Raw genomic sequence first — 13,912 nt, 5'->3', positions numbered from 1 at the left:
AGGCCACATCTTAAATGAGGATTTTCTTGCCAATCCAAATTACCTTAAATAGAGTGCAACCTAAGTTAAGTTAAAGGTATCCATTAACTAATTAATCTGAACTTCAAGAATTGACAAATCACAGTAACAAATGTTTATAAAACATTTTAACATTTTATAACACATGTTTATAAATGTTATATATGTGATGATGTGAAGGAGACACTCCAGTGAATATTCATACACTAATTTTAAATCAGAACAGTTCTACCAGCCCCTCACTTGGCTCATTTTCCATCTTGCCTAGGAGGTTAGCACATGTTAATTCCCAGGTGGTACCTATTAAAGACAGTATATTCAGAAGTCTCTGCCAAAGAACATACTTCTAGCAGAAAGCTACATTCAGACAGTTTTTATGTTAATAACCCCAGGAGACCTGCAGAGCACTCCCTCAGGATGGCTGCTAGATTTGTATTGGTAAAAAATTGTCTGTAGACAGTTTGTTCTTTTAGACCTTCAAAGGATCTAGACAATAAAAATTTTTGCTTGAAATCTCATCCTAATTCTCTCCCCTTACCAGCAAGCAGTCTAGTCACTCTTTTTCACTAGTTATTCATTTCCTCAGCTAAATGTGTTATATAAGATGTTGTCTCCTGCACTTAGCCATTTTGTAAATAACTTCTTGCTTCAACAAATAATCCTTTGTCACATTTCACCTTTTGCTGATCCTACTGGTTGCTTCACTATAAAACATCTTTGATTGAATATGTGTTCTATACCAATCTGTAGAGGCTCATAATTTCTATAAATTAAATTAGGAGAAATGTACACATCTCTTTGCTGTTTCATGAAGGAAATGAGGTATGATATGTCTTAAACACTTTAGAACTGATAACTGTTTAACCACTTCTGGTATTCTCCAAGAACTGTGTCAAACTCAAAAATTTTCTTTACACTGCTTGAAATTCTGGAAAGGCAAGAATAAAAAGCACTGTTCTAAAAGGACATCAATGTAAACATGGTCAAGATATGGTAAATAACATTATTTATATTCAGAAAAATTTAACTTGAACAAACTTAGGGTTCCATACAAGAATAAAAAAGGTGGTCTAACATGGTGAATCATCCTAAGAGAAAACTGTAACTGTAACAACAGTAAAGGCAGCTAAAAATAAAGCAAAATACAAAACAGGATATTGAAGCAAATCACTCACTTCTTTTCATGGTCTACAGCCTGACACCTACAGGCTGATATACTGCTTGAAAAATAATGCAGGTTAGTCTTAAGAAAACCCTGTTCTTTCTTCTTTCTTGGGTTCAAAAATGTAACCATGTTATAACTCCTATTGTATTTAGTCTAGCAAAGGCTGAAATATTTTGTATCAAAGAGATCTGGGTTTTGGAAAAGTGAAACACGAACTCCTATTGTATTTTGTCTCCATTTGTTATGTCAGAGTAGCCCTTAAGTTATTCTGTTCATCATATACCCTCTGGTTATAAGGGCAACCCTGTGTCTATGCTTCTCCTGATTCTAAATCATCTTCCTCTTCTGTATCTGCTCAGGTGAGATGCCACTGCAGTTTGGAAGGCAGACTTCATAGAGAGGAGCCAGAATTGGTTTTACAACTGTAAAATTGACAGACTTGGGCCAATCACAATATAACTGAAAAATAAATAAATGGCTGAATGTACACATTCATTTTCATCCATTTATACTTATTCTCATTTAGCAATTCAATTTCTAACTCAAGGAAAACTTATATTTTTCTTAAGCTTATTGCTTAAAAATCAGAATGGACTACATCAGACTCTGTAGCCTTCAGTGGTAGTCTGGTGCTAAATGATGGATACTCCCTAGCCTGGATCTACTTAAGCAAAACTCATCCCAAAATTACTAACATTTTTGCCCAAAACTAAATTCCTTCTCGTGGGGAATTTAGAAACTAGAACAGTCTCACAATACTATTCTGAAGATCCAGAGAGTTGATGGCAGTTTACCACACAGAGCAAAATGAGAGTGCAGACTAAACCAGCAGCACACATGAATGATTTCTGTCTCCACAATTACAGCAAAAATGACACACATCATCACTTGCAGCTGTTTCTCTCCCCATTTCATCTCTATGTTTGGTAGGTGGTAAAGCACAAAAAATTAGGTGTAGTGGTATAAAGTGAATGAATATACAGAAATATTGAACCCTGTGCAACTCAAGACATGCAGTTTTTTAAGTATCCATTGTGGAAGATGATTTCCTGCTATAGGTTTGGACTTGTGCTTCGAATGAATTGTCAGAAAAACAAAAAGATATCACAAGGAGGGATCTGATTCTCTAGCAGCACTCTCATTCCATGTGCTACAGTCTGTTCACACAAACACCTCATGCCTCATATGCAACATCGATCTGGATGGTATGCTATCCATTTTTGCAGGGCTGCCACCTCATACTTCACTGCAAGTCAGGAGAGAAAATAGTTTCAGAGGCTGTAATTTTTTGTCATATAAAACCGACATCTTAGTCAATAAATTTCCACAAAATCTGAAAGACTCGTAATTAAAAAATGAATTCTAACAGAACAACTGTAAATTAAACAGGTAAATATATAACTTCAAAATAAAATATCTTCTTTGACTTCAAATCTTACAAATAGAAAGAGATCACAATGGACACTCCAGAACATACATGATATTCAAAAAGCAGGCTAACTACAAAAAGGTCTCCTTAGAAGAGTATGAGCAACTTTTACAATCTTTAAAATATCATCAGACCTTGATAAACTATAGCCATTACTATTACTTTTGGATTAGATTTTAGTTTAGTGATGCACATTAGAGAACAATGATCATCACCAATAGAACATCCAGGGAAGTGTGAGGAGGTCAGCATGCAGTAAATAGCATCCAAAAGAGTCTGTGAATGGAATATCTAAAAAGGCTCCAGGAAAAGAGGTATCTCCAGGACTTTTTACTAACCCAGGAAAACCTCTGTCACTTTTATTATTACTATTATGATTAAATATAATTGCACCTGAAAAAGTCAACATGCTGAATATATATAAAACAAACTACATTAAAATGAGTGTTTTCTCTTTCTCTTATATTTTTTATGGTCTAAGTAGTTGGGTTTTCAAAGTTTATTTTATTATATTTTCATAGCTCTGATTCAAAAATCTATTTATCCCTTTATATCACTTCTATTACAATTTTACCTATGCTGACTTGTTTTTCTTGACAACTGAAAATGGCCTAATGGAAGGTTTTGAAGAAAAGAAAATGAACAAAGTCTTTGATTATGACAGTACAAGCATGTGGTAGTTTTCAAATAGTTACAAAAAATCTTGGTGTCATAAAAAGTTTGCATGCAATTTTCTAAGAGATCCTAAGTGGTCTTACATTTAAGCGGCATTTCAAGAGGCATCTTTAACCTCAGATTTCATTTTTTTCCAAAATAATCCTGATATAAACTCACTTCTACTTCTTTGAACCATAAACCAGAGATAAATAAGTCTTACAGACATTCAAGAAGTCAATAACACTTTAAAAGTTCCTCTTCAACTTTCCTATTGCATTTCACAGCATGAGTCTCAGACCACATTCTTTATTTGAACAGTTAGGTAGAATCAGTTTTATATATATATGATGAAGAGTAATACCATACCCAGAAGAGCACAGCAGCATGCCTTTGCTCCTCGTGAATGACTGGCAAATCCTCCTAATCCATTCTGACCACAAATAAAAGAGAAATTAAAGCTGAACTAGTTCTATATTTACTGCTAGTGAGCAGCTTCAGCGATAAAATTAGCCTCACTACACACGAAGCATTCAATGGAACTTTTAGCAATAATATCATTCACAATTAGTAGATTTTATTTAAATATCTGAACTAATCTGAGACTAGCACCATGCATGAGTAGTTTAAAATAAATGGGAAAGAAGCTGAAACATTGTCATTTTTTTTTTTCCCCAAAACTGGTTGGGAAGAGAAAGCAAAAATTTTCTTTTGTTATTATTTTTTTTTAATGAAAGCTTATGTTTCAGGTTCAATTTGTTTTAGTCTATTCAGCAAAATTTATTAAATTTCAGCAAAATTTAAAAAATCAGTCATTAAAATGTTCAATTAAGGGTAGAGAAAGGTAATGTCTGAGTCCGAAATATAGAGAAAAAAATGTGGCTTCATCATTAATGCTGAAAAGAGTCATTGTGCAAGTACTTATCTTAATGCAGAACTAAAACTTCTTTCATTGGTACTTTTGTCCATTTCCCCTCTTCCCTCCACTGATTATTACAAAGAAGAGCCTGACCTTCATTTTCTCTATAACACCCCATAAGGCATCCAAGAGCAACATGATCCCATCTTCAACTTTTTCTACTGCCTCAACAAATTCATCTCTCTGCACCTCTCCTCACAGGTAAGAATACTGTTTTCCAGTTAACTGAGAGCATTTTACACGTTATAATATAACACCTGAAGAATATACATTGCCTCGCTCAGACATGTCAAGTCACATTCACTTAATCTGAGTCACATAGCTCCAACCAGGCTTAGCACTGTTCACTTTTTCAGTCTTCTGGGGTCTTTTGTTTGTTTTTTAAGAAAGGAAGAAAAACCTGGTTTACATTAAAAAAATGCCAGGATTTGATATCATTTTTGTTCCAGCACAAAACAAACTAAATATTTGGATATATCACAAAAGAGAAAAACCAGAATGGGTGACAGTCTAATGGCTCAAGCCATATCTATCCCATTCCAATGAATCTGAATTTTACAACAGGATTCAAAACAAAAACCACTTAAAATGCTGGCATTGAGTACTAGAACATTGTGTCTGGTTGTTTCAGAACCACCCTACAATGTACCCAGTGCTTCAATTTGATTCTGAATATGGCAAACTGCAGCAGCAGATTATGGCCCTTCATCACTCACATTAGGTCTGTTCTGGTCCCTGGAATTCCTTCCTGTTTACATACATCTTCAAGGTTCCATGAAACCTCAACATATCCCCAGTTCATTAAAAATTTGTAAACGGCCCAATTTCCCTTCCACTACGAATTAATACATAATACATTGCAAATAATCTGAACATCAAGTAACATGACCAGGCTCTACCTCTAGTAAACCTCTTGGCTATTTGCCAGACAAAACCACAGCAAACAGCCTCTTCTCCTCCCAAAGCATTGCACAAAGTAACAAACTCCAAGTGTTTCCAGTCCTAGTGTTCTCATTTTCTCAAGTAATTCAATAATCCTAAAACCTCCTTCTCTCAAGTTCTCACAAAAGTCTATTTTTTTCTTGCAAAGCCATCTTGTGCTAACATCAAATTCTTATTCTTCTGAACTACCATGCTAAAGCAAGCAGCAGCTATATCAGCTTGAGGATCTGTTCTGTTCTCACTTAACTTTCTTTGTGAGGAAAAAACCAACAACCCATCATTCCCTTTTATTCTTTGCCTTCCAAGAATAGTAATACTTCACCATAAATTCAGCTGTATTCAGGACTGTGCACATGAATAAGTAGATTACGACTGATGCAAAATGTTTATTCACTTTTTGAAAAAATCCTACTATTGAATCACATAAAGCTTTTGAGTTTTGTTTTGTTTGTTTCCTCCCTCCCCAATTACTTTTGGCATCAAGATTTAATTCTCTGTGCATCCTATTCAGCAGCTCTACAAAACCCTAAAGAGCCACTACAGGCAGTTTAACCTGGTGAGAATTGAAGGCACAGAAAGCACAGAACTTGAAACGTGGTATTCTAGAGTAACAGTTTTCTTCAAGCACATATCCAGTTAAGGGAAACCCAGGTCTGGGAGAGACATGGGCCTGTCTGTACTCACTATGTGCAGCTGCAGAAAGTCACCCAGCCCAGGGGCACTGTCGATCCGGACGAGAATGCCATCCTTCACTGTCGTGCTGAAGCCCACGGCAAGACGGTCTGTCCTCGTGCTCGGCCTGTCATTGGCTGGCCAGGTGTACAGGATGAGACCTCCACTCTTCCCAAAGATATACGTGGCACCAGCTACAAGACACAAAGCCAAAGAAAAACGTATGAGTTACTTATTTGCCAAGTCTGGTGGTAATACTATGACTTCCAGGAGGAACAACTTAAGGAAGCACATACTTTCATTAGTTACAGAGGTGAATTCAATGGTCCTGGTCCTGCTGGCCAGGCCTGATGAAGTACATCATTATTTCCTCAATAAATACAAGCAGCATTTAAGACAAAGATAAGTGAAGAGCTTATGAAAAATTATCAAGACAGTTTATCAAGAATGAATTACTTCAGTAGCGCTAATACCCCAGACAAGGCTGGATAGACCACTGCTGTTTAGGCAGAAAAACCATAAACCACTCCTGTTTCAAAAGCATGGGATTCAATCTTATAAGGAGATTCAAAGGAAACTTTTAACATTTCTCCTTGAGGTTGGACTTGCCTCCAGCTAAAGACTATTCACACATAGTAGGAGACTATACTTTTCTCAAGACTTCATAAGACTTTTTGATATCTTGTCCACATATTTCCAGCACCATTTGTCTTCTCACCACTGAGCCTGGGAATTTGTTCCTTGCTCTTGTTTTTAAGGACAACATCAAGCCTCTCCCATGCTGAAGACTGTCCTCCCACATTCATGAGGGCCATCTGAGCTGAGGAAGGCAGCAATGCAAGTGAGGAATTATTGTTGCAGGCGAGCAAGCTGAGAAGCAAAAGCATCTCGAGTTCACATTCTGACTTGCACTCAACAGTCTGAGTTTGAAGCAAGATTTTATAACTCAGCAGTTATAAAATTGGCCCCTGAGCTTCTGGAAAAGTATATCTAAAATTCCTGTCCTGTCCAAATCTACAGGCAGGCCATGAACAATACACCTCCATGTTTCAGCACTTACTGCACCTCATTTTTCTGAGCACTGTTACAATGATGACAGCATAGTAAACAAAAATAACCAGCTTCTGTTACTGCAACAAGGTTAAAACAAATGTAGAAAGCACAGGCAATTGCTGGGTGAAACTACAACTGAAGATTTATTTTTTTTTTTGCACCATACCAATCAGCAACAAGTATCACACAACCCTGTACAGAGTAAAAGTAGATAGATACAGAAACAGGCAGGATCATGTAATAGCAATTTCTACACCTGCCTACAAAACTGGGGTTTCACTAAAGCTCTCTATGACCTTAATTCCAAATAAATACTATATATTAGTAGAAATAGTTGATACACTTCTCCATTGCCAAAGAGGCTTCCTCTACACATATCAGAACATATTACCAAAACAGACATCAAAAACTTAGCCACAAAGGAATGAAATTATTTCTTAACAGCTGACTCAATGACAGGGTGAAAATGAATCATGTTTCCTTCTTCCCTTCCAGGCCTGTGCACATCCAACAGAGCATGCCCTCAGTAAATTCAGACAAATGTGTCCCAAATCAGGGTTACATAGGAGATAATTCTGAATTACCAAAAGAGCACATTCTGGCATTCTGGAACTGTGCACATACACTATTTCTGTTTGAGAAAGAATAATTTTACAGACTCAGGCTCCTCATTCAGCTTTAAACTCTTAACCTCTTAGGCTGTTCCATATGCTGGTGTAAAGGTCCTAACAAGTTTCTCAGTAATCATAACTTTCTGCTATTTAACAAGAAGCTATCAGTTCAACTACAGGAAAATTAAGGGTGATGGCATTTTGCTCTTCATTCTTGGCAGGAAACTGAAATTTAGGTAATTTTCAAGAAGCAATGTTGTCAAAGAATGAAATCAGTAACACATTGTGCAAGACCACAGGTTACATGAGCCAATCAAGAGCCATTTCACATCAGGAAGGAAACCTTGATAACACCTGTAATTAGCAGCCCTTTAATCATCAGGCCTCTGATAACTAGATAATGGAGACCTGATAGTTTATACAGAAATTCAAAAAATCCTGCAAAATCTCAAAAAGAAAAAGTAGGACTTTTTCCAAGTTTACATAAAGAAAAAGTGATGGTGACCTTTATCTTACTGTACCTGGACTAGGCAGTTTATTTACTATTTCCATCACCAGAAAAGGCATGTAAAAGGAATGCAGGTTAGAATACTGGAATGAAAGCAAGAAAGAAGAGATCAGGCATACATCTGCAGAAACTAAGTAAGGAGACAAAATTTTCTGCTGCAGGAAGCATCAGAATTTGGTCATGTAATAAAAAAGCAGTTCCAAAAAGCATGGCATATAGAGAGCTATCCCACCCTCACAGGTGGAGATTAACAAAGCAGCAAGGAAGGGCTGCTAAGATAAATTTCTAGTAGTAAATTCTAAGAACATAGATTGAAAGTTTTGCCAGAAATCTGATCAGACTTATTTGATCAGTGGCCCCAAAATTAAGGTTCTTGGTCATATGTTTGCAGCTTAAGGTAGACTCCATATTTGACCACTCTGTTTCCAGTCAGAGAAACAACTGTAGGGTAGCTCCTCAGGTCTTTACTTGACCAGATAGTTCAGCATCTTATTTATTTAAGCTTGCTATACTTGACAAAAAACAATCCATGCTTTGACCACCAGCTCTAAGGGGGAGCAAACAACACATACTGCACAAACCAGAAAAGAGAACCACAACTTTCAAATTACACCTGTCTATTTATTACACTCCAAAAGTTTATGACATCCCAATGAAAACAATAAAACATCAGTTGAAACCTGTATGCTGCCAAAAGGATGCACATTGACTGAGTAAAAAATGAAGTTTCTGACAATTGTTTTTAATACTTAACTCGTTCTGGCCACATCAAATAGACTACACACATGCTTCACAGCTCCAAATTTTCATTAAATTAATTTCTTAGGAGTAAAAAGAGTGAAAGAATGACAAAAGAATATTTTGAGGACAGTCAAAGAAAGGAAACAGCGTCCATCTGCATTAACAACAATAATGATGAAAATAGGTAAAGTTTTCAGCTGGCTTTGCAATACACTTCCAAAGAGCACGGATGATTTAGCTGATTCTTCCTTACTTGAAATCACTTAAACTAGGTGTGCTGAAACATCTATATTGCCTAGAGATGACCACACCCCGAGTTTAAAAGGTCTATCGATACAAACACCTGCTTGATTTAAAAAAAGGAGATGGGGGTTAAAAAGGTTACAGAGGATCTAATCACCTTTACCATCTGGCTCATTCGACCATTCCATCACAGGATCCTTCCTGGGAGAAAGAAAAAGACAGACCTAACAGTTTCTATGATATGACTGCTGAAACATCCTTTTATTTATCAAGAGCTTTAAATTGCCTAAGAACAAAGAAAACTTAAAACCCTGTAAAATGCAGAGTTTCCAGTGTAATCCTCAAAAAAAAAAAAAAAAAAAAAAAAAAAAAAGAAAAGAAAAAGAAAAAGAAAAAGAAAAAGAAAAAGAAAAAGAAAAAGAAAAAGAAAAAGAAAAGCAAGCTTCTGTGCTTAGAGTTCTCATGAACTAGCTCTTCTTCCTTTCAGGATGCTCACTCTTCCCTTGACAAACCCTCTGAGACTGAAATTGAACACCATATTCATCTCAAAAAGCAAGCATTGTTTGATATGAAACTGAAATTCCTTTCTCACTTCAAAATATGAAGAAGCTTCTTCTATACAAAAAGGAGGAAGAGCTATAAAAGCTGGAAGACTACCAGAAAACAGAAGCAGCAATTCAGATCATGCCTGCTTTCTGTGTTTGTCTTTTTTAATGACAGCAAATTAATACAAGTCACTTTCCTCCCAGTATGTGTGCATCAGACAACAATTGGATCAGACAGTATGTTACTTCTTATTAGCTACACTGCATTAAAAATATTGGAAGAGAAAAAGAAGGAGAGCAAGGGAGTGTTCCTAGAACTACAAGGTCCAATATAATTAATGCTTGAAATATGGATTTCTTTAAATCTGGGATACCAGGAAGATTGAAGTTTTTTCCAAATATGAATTTGCCATGAGGGCTGTTGGGGATGTTTATAATCTCAAAAGGAATTTAGGGATTAGCTCTTGACTAAAACAGATGCAAGATGACCATAGGCACACCAGCTTAAACATAAAAGATTGCAACACTGAAAATATTTCAGTAATACGTTAATTTCCATTATAACAACATGATTGGTCAGACAAGGATCACTGTCATGTTTTCAGCATTGATCCTAAGTGTATACCCAGGGAAAACTAAGAGTAAAACAAGCCTATTTCCTTTAAGTATGCACTCAGACCATGAGTCTTCTCATCAATTAACTCAGCCTCATATGGTTTGTTTATAGAGTAATCCCAAAGAGATCTATTTTTCAAGTACTTATCCAGTCTCTCTTTGAATACATTTAAAAGTTTTGCATTCACCATAATGTCTCACAAACCCTTTGCAATGACTCACACAAATCTGCCATTGATGTAGCACATTAAACATTAGCCAGCTGTGGGCCCTACCAGCACAGGCAGCCTACAGCATCTTGCACTCTATTAACAGGACTTGAGGCTGTTAGTAGATGAAGTGATTATTCCCCTTTACACAGTGGTTGTTAAACTGCATCTAGAATAACGCATCTGATTTTGGATCTGGAGCGTGCTCAGTGAAGTGCCACAAAGGCAGCTGGGTGGATGAAGTGCCTGTCTTGTGAGGAAATGCCAACAGATTGGGGCTTTATCAGCTTGGAGATGACACAGCTTCAAGGGGACCTAAGGGCAGTCTCACAGCACCTGCAAAGAGGTTATGGAAAAGCCAAAGGTGGCTCTTCACAGTGGTGCACAGCTGAAGAACAGGATGCAACTGCCATACTTCAAAGTGAGAGAACCTGACTCTGCAGCAAGGAAAGAGCTCTCTTCTCACAAGGACAAACATGCAAACAGGTTGCCCAAGGAGATTTTAGTCTCTGTGTGTGGAAGTTTTCAAGATATGACTACATAAAACCCCAACCAACCTGATCTGATCTCACAGCTGACCTTGCTCCAAGCAGGGGTTTGGATTAAAGATCTCCTGGTGTTACTTTCAGTCTGAGTGAAAAAGGATCACCTTTTTTTGTGTGAAGAATCATCTTTTCCATACTTGCTCTTGCTAAATAGATTACATGCTCCCTAGCTCTCATTCTGTAAGGCACAGTAATCTGTCCCTAAATCTATCCTCTCAGTGTCAACTTTGCTTGCAGACTTATGTCATACCACCACCCTCAATCCTTAAGTAATTTCTTTCAGTAAAGAGACCAGTTGTGCCATCAAATTCAGCCCTCACAGCTTTATGCAGCTAGATGACAGTTACCAATCTAGGAAAAGTCCACAAGGACAATTCCTCCAGGTCTTTCTATTTTTCCACATATTACAGAGCATGAAAAATATTTTGCAAAAAAATACCAAAACCCAACTTCCCCATGCTACTTATAACAAAATAGAAAACAAAAGACTTAAAACCACTATGCACCAGAGGAAGAGACAAAAGAAACTACAAACACAACTGAAATTCTGGGTAAAAGCGTCTGGGAGATTGTGACCCTTGCAGAACAGTAGGAAATGTTTACTAGGGTCAAGTTATCCACTACCTATGAAGAGACTCCATTACTTCATTACATGAAACTGTGACTAAATTCAATAAAGGTAGATGGAACCATTTCTTAGTTGCATTCTGCTCCCAAAGAGGAGGCAGCATCAGGATGCAATTTCTTATTTCTTGGTATTTCCTGATAAAAGAGTGCACAGAGAGAATGTCCTTCGAGTAGCCCAGAAGGCAGCATGTCAGAGGAGCTGAACACAGTCTGCTATTAGGAAGGAGAAGCACAGCAGGATTCATAGCTCACTTGGGGCTTGGAGGAAGAACAGGAATGTTAGTTCAGTACAGTTCTACAGAATCTGAATGGTAACAAACTGGCCTAGATAGCCCTCAGGATGGATGAAGGCCAAAATTCTATTATACTGATCTCAGCCCAGTCAATACTGCTTTAGAAAATCTCTTTCTAGTGTTTATCTTTAGCTATATTTTATTTATTCCATTATAACAAGTTAATCCTCACAAAAAGACTAAAAGAAAACAAAAAGTCCAAGCAAACAAAAACCCAAAACAATGAAAACCAACCAATCAAAAAAATTTCCCCAAAAACAAAAAACAAAACAAAACAAAACAAACAAACAAAAAAAAAAAAACCAAAAAAAAATCCAAACAAAAAAACCCCCAACAACCCACACCAAAACCAAAGAAAAAACAAAACAAAATTACAAAGACAATTTCTGTTCTCTCAGCTTCATTTAGTCACTTCAGGTTAAGTAGCATAACACCTTGCATGACCAGTCTGAGCTACAAGGTTTCACTTGTTTTAACTGTAGGCAATCCTTTACTCTTCCTCACTTACCTGCTCACATTTCCTTAATCACAGATATCAACTCAGAAAATACAGTTTAAATTTACTGTCTTCACTGTCCTCATTGCAAGAGGCCATACCCAAATTTTCAGTCTTGATAGCTAAAAAATGTTGTGCCAGAAGTATCAGCTACTGGGTATTCATTAGAGCCTCAGAAAGTAAGAGTTTAACCAAATCTAATATGCTAAATTAGCAGCAAAGCTTGGAAAAAGAAGCAAGTTTTCAGGTATCTAACTTTTTGCTGCCTATTAGAATTTTAACAACATTCTTTTGAAATAAACTTCTTGATCTATCACCACTAGCCAAGTTTTGGTTCTCATCAGTGCAGTCTCAAAGCACACAAGCTTGTCTCCTTAAAATCTTGCAGTTTAAAACCGAACTGGATGATGCAATCCAGCTTTTAAGAAGATACTAGTCTACAGAAACAGACTAGAGCTAGCCCAAAGTAACACTTCAGAAGGAAAAAGCCTGCAGAATAGATCTCAGGTCCCTGGTACTAAATTTCATTCTAAAACCAACTCTCATGCTGGTTGTTATTGTTGACATAGCCTAGTATTCTATGAATAAATGGGGCCCATTTTGGTCTATCAAGGAAAAAAATTCAGAGTTCTGAGCTTTATGATCTTGCCTTAAATATGACATTATCCTTTACAAGCACTGGAAGGTCAATGGTGAGCAGAAATGCCTTTATGGAAGCTCACCATTCCCAGGGCTCTCTAACCTTCCCCAAGGTCACAAAGTGGGTATGTAAAAACAAAAGTACCCTGAGCTAGTAATAGGGCATAGAAACTAGTCTGTAAATGATATGCAGCTTTTCTTGCTATTACCTCTTCTTGCCACCGTGAAAGGACATCCACCACTAGGAGAGATGGACTTTGTAGAGGCAATCTGTTAAAAGTACCATGCCAGAGTAAAAGACAAGTGTAATGGTTGTTTAATCATTCTCACCATGAAGTGCCAATTCTTTAGCGTCTTATGACATTCATGAATGATGCAGAGGGCTGGCATGATGAATGCAGAGCAATTCCGACTGACAGATACTTCCAGAGAATTTATAACCTTCCCACACTCCCAGGACAAAAGGGCTCTTGAGCTGAGTTATCATTTGTTCCATGAGAGGATTTACAGTCTTGCCAGCAACTCCTTTTACCTTACTCTCTAAAGCGTTTATTTTGATATACTGATTGTGATCATTCAAGAACAACTGTATCTGAAGAAAGTCAGCAGGGGAGAGAAAAAGCAGAGTGGCTCTGAATAACTAGCTCACCTTGACCTGGGACTTCATTCCCCTCAGCCAGTTTGCTTTGTCTTTAGTATCAGTTCTTTCCCAGCATTCTCTGCTATCCCATTGTATTACATTACAAATGTAATATCACTCAAGGGAGACATATAATCTCCCATGCCTGGCTACCTTCCTTCATGGCAAAAGGTGAAGTTTAGCCTCCAAAGCCATCCACCACAGTTCCTTCTTATCATTTCACTAGAGAGCATGTCAGCATGACAATTTTCACACCAGCCTAGAGTGTCTCTGTCTTACAGTTACACATAGCACAGCTCCTGCCATGAGATTCAGTGGCAAAGGAGCACCTGGACCTTATCCAGAAGA

The 13,912-nt window shown here is 37.2% G+C and overlaps 1 protein-coding gene across 1 annotated transcript in view; it reads right to left on the bottom strand.

The window, feature by feature from the left end:
• Positions 1-13,912, bottom strand: part of NRXN3 (neurexin 3) — an 876,168-nt gene that overhangs the window by 238,906 nt on the left and 623,350 nt on the right. The window contains 1 exon segment of the mRNA XM_056493583.1: positions 5,812-5,993. Coding sequence (XP_056349558.1) covers positions 5,812-5,993 — 182 coding nt within the window.

Source organism: Oenanthe melanoleuca, chromosome 5 (assembly GCF_029582105.1).
Source record: "Oenanthe melanoleuca isolate GR-GAL-2019-014 chromosome 5, OMel1.0, whole genome shotgun sequence".
NCBI classification, from domain to species: Eukaryota; Metazoa; Chordata; class Aves; order Passeriformes; family Muscicapidae; genus Oenanthe; species Oenanthe melanoleuca.
Note: the sequence above shows the minus strand (reverse complement) of the source record. Positions and strands in the feature narration are given on the sequence as shown.